Source organism: Penaeus monodon, chromosome 18 (assembly GCF_015228065.2).
Source record: "Penaeus monodon isolate SGIC_2016 chromosome 18, NSTDA_Pmon_1, whole genome shotgun sequence".
Classification (NCBI taxonomy): Eukaryota; Metazoa; Arthropoda; class Malacostraca; order Decapoda; family Penaeidae; genus Penaeus; species Penaeus monodon.
The window spans coordinates 47,531,991-47,541,990 of record NC_051403.1 but is presented as its reverse complement, the minus strand read 5'-3'; the positions used below and the strand labels follow the sequence as shown (position 1 = coordinate 47,541,990).

The 10,000-nt window shown below is 38.6% G+C and overlaps 1 protein-coding gene across 2 annotated transcripts in view; it reads right to left on the bottom strand.

Moving 5' to 3' along the window:
- Positions 1-265: 265 nt before the first annotated feature.
- LOC119584552 (phenoloxidase-activating factor 1-like) overlaps positions 266-10,000 on the bottom strand; it is a 14,720-nt gene continuing 4,985 nt past the window's right edge. The window contains exons 4-10 of one of the 2 annotated variants that reach the window (XM_037933233.1): positions 7,823-7,910; positions 6,643-6,760; positions 6,053-6,155; positions 5,267-5,454; positions 4,110-4,217; positions 3,688-3,806; positions 266-2,031 (exon numbers count right to left, since the gene is read on the bottom strand). In XM_037933233.1, the coding sequence (XP_037789161.1) occupies positions 1,825-2,031; positions 3,688-3,806; positions 4,110-4,217; positions 5,267-5,454; positions 6,053-6,155; positions 6,643-6,760; positions 7,823-7,910 (931 nt within the window). In that variant the 3' untranslated portion in view covers positions 266-1,824. The remainder of the gene's footprint in view (positions 2,032-3,687; positions 3,807-4,109; positions 4,218-5,266; positions 5,455-6,052; positions 6,156-6,642; positions 6,761-7,822; positions 7,911-10,000) is intronic. The other variant, XM_037933234.1, reaches the window with a different exon arrangement.

Genomic DNA, 10,000 nt, shown 5'->3' with positions numbered 1-10,000 from the left:
GTGTGTGTGTGTGTGTGTGTGATATGTATGTTATGTGTGTGTGTAGTATATGTGTGTGTGTGTGTGTGTGTGTGTGTGTTGTGTGTGTGTGTGTGTGTTGTGTGGTTGTTATGTGACATATATGGTGTGTGAATATTGAAAGTATTGTTAAAATGTGTGTGTTGTCATATACGAACATAAGCGTTAGCCGAATACTTAAAAGTATTACAACACTTGTGTATCATCAAATATACTAATAATGAAAATAAAACTTGTCAATAATATCATAATACACAACATCCTATCAAAATGAACATCAACAATCCTAAATAATAATAATAATGCCAATAATGATAACATACCATCATGATTTGATCTATGATATAATTATATATATCATTTATACTTATATACATATATACTTGTAATGGCAATGGCAAACCACCGCTCTAAGTTGCTAAGAAAAAATCATGGAAGCCCATGATCGTCAAGGCCGCGGTGGCCGAATGGTTAGAGCGTCGGACTCAAGACTGTCACGACGGCAATCTGAATTCGAGGGTTCGAGTCACCGACCGCCGCGTTGTTCCCTTGGGCAAGGAACTTCACCTTGATTGCCTACCTAGCCGCTGGGTGGCCAAGCCAGCCCAAATCAAGTGCTGGTCCCAAGCCCGGATAAATAGAGAGAATGATTACCTAAAAGGTACCACCGGCACTCTCCGTGGAAAGGAACTGGGGACCCTACCACGTACTCACTCCAAGAGCATCACAACATGAAAACTACAATTAAGTATCATGCTGTGACCACGGCGGCTCAGACATGAACCTACCGTTAAAAGAAGAAGATAACATATATATATATATGATATATTATAATAATATCGATATATTTATATATAATATATATATGTGTGTGTGTGTGTGTGTATGTGTGTGTGTGTGTGTGTGTGTGTGTGTGTGTGTGTGTGTGTGTGTGTGTGTGCGTGTGTGTGCATGCGTGTGTGTGTGTGCGTCGTAATTACACAATATTACATCAATACAATTTTGAATTTGAAGAGCGTTAAATAAAAAAAAAAAGTCAGTATCATCTCGCTCGTGAGTTATATAACAAAATGAATAACATGGAAAATCAAATTCACTATTTTCTTCGTGAATGATGAATGTAAATCTTAGCAATGACCGCTACACAAACCCAAAAAAATATATTTCGAAAATCTTAGCACAGACATATTTTTGTACCTGATATGAGCATTAGTAATATCTCTTTAAACCGTACAAACACAACAGCACCTTCAGTTTCTTTAAAGCACAATGAGAAATAGTTGACTTTCTTGCAACACAAACAACCAGACAATTATTCCCTTAAAACAACCATTTTCTCAAAGGCCATTTCGCTTAATTGATATATATTTTTTTTCTTTATGTATAAAGTTGAAGCAACTTTTTTCCACAAACCCAATTTCTTCACACGACTAAAACCGTACCCTTATCTCTGCAACACGGTTATCGATCCTGGTGGGCGTTGCAAGTTGCAGGAGTGCATTGTCGTTGCAACTCAAGCCAGGCGATCCCTCATTCTGTCTTTCAATTTATTCATCACGAATCCTCCTGTAGCAATCTCCCCTTCGTTATCCCATTTTCCATTTTACTCAACTCAAATCCATAATTATCCCATTTTCCATTTCACTCAACTCAAATCCATAATTATCCCATTCACCAACCAATCCGAACGCCAAACCCCGTACCAATCTCCCCTTTGCTATCCCCTCTTCCCTGGCGGATCCTGTCGACCAAAACTTCCTATTCCAGCGCAGATCCTGTCGCGACCTCCCCCTTCGTCGCCCCCTTCTAAGCACGGAGGTTACTCAGGATCCAGTCCATGTAATAGATGACGCTGGTGTAAATTCCCGAGCTCTCAGGGGCGCCGCAGACAGTGGGGCCGCGACTCACCACGCCGATAACGTATCTCCGCGTCCTGTTGCTGTTGCTAATGACCATAGGGCCTCCGGAGTCACCGTTGCAGGCGTCGTGGTCTTCGCCTCCGGCACACAGCACCTGCGGGGGAGGGAAGAAAGGAGGCTGGGTTTATGACGCGCGCGGGGAGGGGAGGGGGAGGAGGGGGAGGGAGGGGGGAGGGGGAAGGAATGAGTGGGCGATAGGAAAAGAGAATTGGAGGGAGGGAGATAGGGAGAGAAGATAGAAGAGGGAGAGGGGGATAGGGAGAGAGAAAAGGAGAGTAGGAGGGAAGGAGAGGCAATAAGAGAAAGAGAAAGAGAGAAATAGAGAAAGAGAGAGAGAGAGAGAGAGAGAGAGAGAGAGAGAGAGAGAGAGAGAGAGAGAAACAGAGACAAGCAGACGGAAAGAAAGAAAGGAGACAGGCAAAAGCAAATAAGATAGACGGAAAAATAGACAGAGTAAATGGTATCAGCTGTGATCAGTGACAACTTCCAAACACATAATGTCAACATCTCAAGACTGACAGTCAAGAAGTCACCACTTACTTCATATTTCTAATGAATTAATGAAAAAGAAGAAGAAAAAAAAAGAGAAATACCTGAATGGACAAACAAATAGAAATGAATATGATAGAAAAAAAATAAAAAAAGAAAGGCACCAAAATGCATCAAAAAAGACATTTGAGATTTAAGTGAAAGAACGTATAGATAGATTTTTTTTTTGTTTACCTAAAATAAATTCCATTTTCATACCTCACAGTCATATAACCCGCTTCTCGAGCCAAATTCATTTCGAAAACTTCAGTAAATAAAAGTAATAATAATAAATACCTTTCTCTACATCTATGTATGTATGTATGTATGTATGTATGTATGTATGTATGTATGTATGTATGTGTATGTGTATGTGTATATGTGTGTATGTATGAATGTATGTATGTGTATGTGTATGTGTATGTATGTGTATGTATGTATGTATATATGTATCTATATATCTATTCATCTATTAGTCTATATGATACATCAAGAAAGGGGGTGAAAAACGAGGAAAAAGCGAAAAATACGAGCACAAATTTTAGCACAAATCCGCTAGGTGGATTTATTAAACCAAATAAGCTGATCTGCATTCCCGCTAAATTTAGCAGCTTTTTTTATTGGCTCTGAACAATATTAAAAACATAATCAAAAAAATAAATTAATAAATAAAAATAATAAATAAAAAAAACAAGGCAGAAAGAAAGAAACAAAGAAAAGAGAAAAAATAAAAAAAAACAAAGATAAAGACACAACAAAAAAGAAAAACAAAGTAAAACAAACCAAAAAGAAAACAAACAATGAAAAGAGACAGAAACAGAAAAAAAACAGAAAAAAACAGAAAAAAAAGAAAAAAAAACCTACATACACACAATACACAATACACACGCATTTAACACAACGATAAGCTCATCCTCACCATATCCGGAACAAACAAACACACACACACACACACACAAAAGACCAACAACCCCCCCCAAAAAAAACAACCCTTACAACACAAACACACACACATACACACACACACACACACGCACACACACACACACACACACACAAAAGACCAACAAACCCCCCCAAAAAAAACAACCCTTACAACCAACAACATTAACAAAAAACATTAAAAAAAAAAAACAGAAAAAAAAAGAAAAAGAAAAAACCTACATACATACACACAATACACATACACACGCATTTAACACAACGATAAGCTCATCCTCACCATATCTGGATCGGGATAATCGCGGAGATCCTGTTTGCAGAAGCGATCACTAATGGGCAGATTCCCGTGTTGCAGAACATTCGAGAAAGTCCCTGTGCCTGTGCGGGAAGCGAGGGCCTCTGCGGGTGGGAGCAAAAGGACGGGAGAAATTGATGAACAAGATGTGTAAAGGAGATGGATAAGAAATTGAACAGAAAAAAAAAAAGATCAATATAATGTGTAAAGGAGATGGATAAGAAATTGAACAAAAAAAAAATGACGAATATGATGTATAAGGAGATGGATAAGAAATTGAAGAGATATAAATATAAACTGATGAACAACCAACAAAACCCCCCAAAAAAACAACAACCCTTACAACCAACAACATTAACAAAAAACGGTATTTTCCAAACACAACAGAAACACACAAATGCCCTTACCAGTGGCGCCCCAGCCAGCGACCCACGCGCGCTTCGTCTTCAGATCCCGCGCCGAGAAGCCGAGGTCTCTCAGAGGCTCCAGCGGGAGACACACGGGGGTCACGTATACTGCGGGAAAAAGGAATTTAGAATTTAGATAGGGTTTTAAGAAGAAGAAGAAGAAGAAGGAGGAGGAGGAGGAGGAGGAGGAGGAGGAGGAGGAGGAGGAGGAGGAGGAGAGGAGAAGAGAAAGAAGGAGGAGGAGAAGAAAGAAGAAGAAGAAGAAGAAGAAGAAGAAGAAGAAGAAGAAGAAGAAGAAGAAGAAGAAGGAGAAGAAGAAGGAGAAGGAGGAGAAGAAGGAGAAGGAGAGACACACGGGGGTGACGTATACTGCGGGGGAGGAGGAATTTAGAATTTAGATAGGGTTTTAAAGAGGAGAAGAAGAAGAAGAAGGAGGAGGAGAAGGAGAAGAAGAAGGAAAAGAAGAAGAAGAAGAAGGAGAAGAAGACGAAGGAGAAGGAGAAGAAGGAGGAGGAGAAGAAGGAGAAGGGGAAGGAGAAGAACACGAAGAAGAAGAAGAAGAAGAAGAAAAAGAAAGAAGAAGAAGAAGAAGAAGACAAAGAAGAAGAAGAAGAAGAAGAAGAAGACGAAGACGAAGAAGAAGAAGACGAAAAAGAAGAAGAAGGAAAAAAAAAAGGTGGGGGGATGGGGAGGTTATGAATTTTTTGTTTTGTTTTTTGTTTTTGTTTTCATGGGCTGGGTTATGATCTGGGTGTTTGTTTGTTTGTTTGTTTGTTTGTTTGAGTATTAGTTTTTCTTTTTTTTGGGGGGGGAGGGGGAATGGGTGTTTTACTTCCGTTTTTTTCTCATTTTCTTTATTCCTATCTTTCTCGATCCCTTTTTCTTCCTTTCTTCATCCATTTCTCTCTCTCTCTTTTCTTTCTCTCTTTCTCTCTCTCTCTCTCTCTATCTTTCTCTCTCTCTTCCTTTCTCCCTCTCCCTCTCCTCTCTCTCTCTATCTTTTCCTCTCTCCCTCTCTATCTTTTCCTCTCACCCTCTCCTCTTTTCCTCTCACCCTCTCTCTCTCTCTCTCACTCTCTCCTCCCTCTCTCCCTCCCTCCCTCCCTCCTTCCCTCCCTCCCTCCCTCTCTTCTCCCTCCCAACACCCCACAACCTACAATTATCAATCCTGGCCGGCGTTGCAAGTCGCAGGAGGGCAATGTCGTTGCAACTGAGGCACGGCGACCCGTAAGCCTCGTGCACAATGACCTGTTCCACGGCGATGTCCTGCGGGGAGGGAGCGCACACGTTCTTCTGGCAGTCGGGGTCCCTGCCCACGGTGTGCTCGCCGACCCTCACGCTTTCCCTGGGGCGGAGACAGAGAGGAGTCTTCATTATTTAGCTCTATTTTTTAATATTGATTTTTTTTTCTTTTTTTTTCGGGGGGGGGGGGGGGAGGTAAGTTTTTTTTTTTTTTTTTTTTTGCGGTTTGATTTTTTTTTCTTGGGGGGGAGGGGGTTGTTTTATTGTTTGTGGATGTTCTGATTCGCGTTTGGTCTGTTCCCTTTTGTGTTTTTATTTACTTATTTATCTTTTATAGCTTGTTTCTCTCTCTCTCTCTCTCTCTCATGTTACACCATGAATATACATTGTAACAAGTGGAATAAAATCTAAATTATAATTAATTAATTAAATTATGATTAAACTTTCTCTCTCTCTCTCTCTCTCTCTCTCTCTCTCTCTCTCTCTCTCTCTCTATATATATATATATATATATATATATATATATATATATATATGTATGTACATATGTGTGTGTCTCTTTCACCTAAAGATCGTATCCATCAAGTCTCACACACACACACACACACATCCCACTCTCTCCCTCCCTCCCTCCCTCGTTACCCCTCCCCCTCCCCCTCCCCCTCCCCCTCTCCCAGTGCCTCTCCCTCTCCCACACTCACAGAGACAGGAGGGCGCCCTTGTGGACGCAGTGGGCGGCCGTCAGCACGTAGCGCTCGGAGAGGAGGACGCCGCCACAGAAGAACCGACGCCGCCCTTCAGCATCTGTTGGGTGGAGAACGCACGTTACATATATATATATATATATATATATATATATATATATATATATATATATATATATATAAATATTTATATATATATAATATGATATAATATAATGTAATATTTTTTTTCTTTTCTTTTCTTTTCTTTTCTTTCTATTTTTTTCTTCTTTCTTTCTTTCTTTTCTTTATTTTCTTTTTTTCTTCTTCTTTTTAATATTCTGTGATTTTTTCTTTTCTTTTCTTAACATAGTGATTTGTGCTGGCACACTGTATCACTGATAACGATAATAACAACAGCAACAACAAAGATCACGATACCATAGAAAATAATTTAAAAAAATACGATAACAACAAAATCATAAAAAAAATACGATAACAACAACAAAATCATAAAAAAAAATACGATACAACAACAAAATCATAAAAAAAAATACGATAACAACAGAATCATAATAACAACAACAAAAAATAAAATCTACACTTACTTTGCCCTCTGAGCAGAATCATCCAGGGCCAAGACAGCAGCGGAGCAGGCTCTCCGATGATCCGGTCTACCAGGGCGGTGTGACCACACTGACGAGGCAAGAGCTGTCTCCCTCGTAGCTGTGGCGGAGGGATACCGGCTTAAAATGGTGGACACGAGCTTAAGGTGAAGGATACGGGCTTAAAACAGGCTTAAGGTGAAGGATACGGGCTTAAAACAGGCTTAAGGTGAAGGATACGGGCTTAAAACAGGCTTAAGGTGAAGGATACGGGCTTAAAATGAGTTTAAGTTGAAGGATACGGGCTTAAAACAGGCTTAAGGGAAGGATACGGGCTTAAGGGAAGGATACGGGCTAAAATGAGCTTAAGGTGAAGGATACGGGCTTAAAACAGGCTTAAGGTGAAGGATACGGGCTTAAGGGAAGGATACGGGCTTAAAATGAGCTTAAGGTGAAGGATACGGGCTTAAAATGATGGATACGAGCTTAAGGTGAAGGATATGGGCTTATAGTGAAAGACCGATTTATAGTGAAGGATACAGGCTTGAGTGAGGGATACGGGATTAAAATGAAGGTACAGGTTTGAAGTGAGGGATACGGTATTAAAATGAAGGATATGAGCTTGAAGAGAGGGATACGGACTTGGAGCGAAGAGCACGGGCTTAAAACGAAAGATACGTGATTAAATTCAGGAATGAGAGGCTAGAGTGTAGGATACGGGCATAAAGTGATAACCAAATTTACGCGGGAAAAATTGCCATTTTCTGTTTACCTTCTTAAAATCATCACGACCTTTGTAATATATGTTTTAAATAAAAGAAAATAATTTAAACAATGAATAGGAACGAGTTTATTTTTGTATTGTTTGAATGTATTTCCTCGTATTTCCCTAAAATATTTCTTTCATATCCTGCAGAGTGAAACCTTATATTCCGCCTCCCTTTTGAGAAACAGAAAACATTTGATAAAACTTATAATCACCTAACATTAATCATTATAACTCAATCACCGTTTTTTTTTTATCATTATTTAATCTATTTATTCATCTATTTACGACCCAGAACATATCACACAAGACACGCATACCAAACAACCAGAAACAAAGCGACCGAAACAAAATGGAAAAAAAGAGAGAGTTAGAGAAAAAGAAAAAAATTGAAAAATAATACACCATTTCACTCACCCTGTTCACAGATGGTCCCGGCGAAACGACAGCTGGTGCGTCTTCGCAACAGACAAGCGCCCTCTGTTGCGTGAAGGAGCAGATGGCGCTGAAGAGGAATGAATAAATATATGAATGAATGAATGAATGAATGAATGAATATGAATGAATAAATATATGAATTAATTCATTAATTAATATATGAATGAATTAATAAATAAATATATGAATGAATAAATATATGAATTAATTCATTAATTAATATATGAATGAATGAATAAATATATGAATTAATAAATAAATAAACAATAGACTTAATAATTGTTAAAAATGAAATGACTAAGTAACAAAAGAAATGAACGAATGAATGAAGAAATAAATAATGATACAATTCATATATGAATAATAAAATGAATAAAAAATAATAAAATAAATAAATAATAAATGGAGACTAAAATCAATCAATCAATAAACAAACAATAAAACAAAACAAACAAACAAACAATGAAATAAAACAAATAAAACAAACAATGAAATAAACAAACAGACGATAAACAAAGACTGAGTCAATTAAATAAGTTAATAAAAAGAGATCGATTGGCTTTGGGACTTCCAGGCGCGCGGGTTCGAATCCTACTCACGGTCCGAGGCTGGACGAGAGGGAGAGAGAGAGGGAGGGAGGGAGGAGAGAGAGAGAGAGGAGGGAGAGAGAGAGAGGAGAGAGATGAGAGGAGAGGGAGGGAGGGAGAGGAGGGAGGGGGGGAGGGGGAGAGAGAGGAGAGGAGGAAGGGAGGGAGAGAGAGGGAGGAGGGAGGGAGAAGAGAGAGGGAGAGGGAGGGAGGGAGAGAGAGAGAGGAGAGAAGGAGAGAGAGAGAGAGGAGAGAGAGAGAGGGAGAGGAGGGGAGGGAGAGAGGATGGGAGAGCAGAGAGGGAGAGGGAGGGAGGGAGGGAGGGAGAGGGATGAGGGAGAGGGAGGGAGAGAGAGGGAGAGAGGGGGAGGAGAGAGAGAGAGAGAGGAAGAGAGAGAGAGAGAGAGAGAGATGAGAGACGAGAGAGAGAGAGGAGAGAAGAGAGAGAGAGAAGAGGGGAGAGAGGGAGAGGGGGGGAGGGAGGGAGGGAGGGAGGGAGGGAGGAGGGAGGGAGGGAGGGAGAGGGAGAGGGAGAAGGAGTAGGAGAGGGAGAGGGGAGAGGAAGAGGAAGACGAGAGGAGAGGGGAGAGGACGAGAGGAGAAGAGAGAGGAGAGAGAGAGAGAGAGATAGAGAGCGAAGAGAGAGAGAAGAGAGAGAGAGAGAGAGAGAGAGAGAGAAAGGAAAAGAGAGAAAAAAAAAAAGAAAATGAAGAAGAAGAAAAATAAAGACTGAAAGAAAGGAAAAAAGGAAAAGAAAAAGAAGAAGAAGAAGAAAAAAAAGACTGAAAAAAGAAAAAAAAGGAAAAGAGAAAAAATGGAAGAAGAAGAAGAAAAAAAGACTGATTGATCTGGTTTTTAGCTTGAAGACAATCTTAATTCGTATTGGTATTAATAATTTGATCACGGCCATGATTATTGCTCTTATTGTTATTGTTATTATTATCATAATCATCATCACTGTTATTATCCTCATTACTATTACTATCATTATCGATTTTTGTTAATACTTTCATTGTCAACTTTTTTATTATTATTATTATTATCACTATTATTATTATTATTACCATTATTATTATCATTATTATCACTATCATTATTATTGCCATTATCATTATAATCAAAACTATGATTATCATAATTACTATCATCATAATCATTATGACTATTATTCTTATGCTTATGTCTTATTATTATTGCTGTTGTCATTATTACTTTTATTATTATCATTATTAACATCATTATTATTTTTATTATTATTATTATCATGAACATCAAAACATTTATTATTATTACAATTACTATTATTGTTTTTTATTTGTTTTGTCATTGACTGGAAACACTGACTTTAAATTAATTAATGATTCGAATCTTTTAATTTACAAATCATCATCCGGTAAAATCATTTTCATCTATTTTCATCTTATCATTTTCTCCCATTCGCTCTTTTCGCATCGCCTTTTTTTATTTTTTTTTTTTTTTGTGTGTGTTTTTTTCACTGTCATATTCATTCTTGTTCGTATTTTTCTCAATGTCACGTGTACGCTATCTCCTTTGCATCATCTTCATCTTT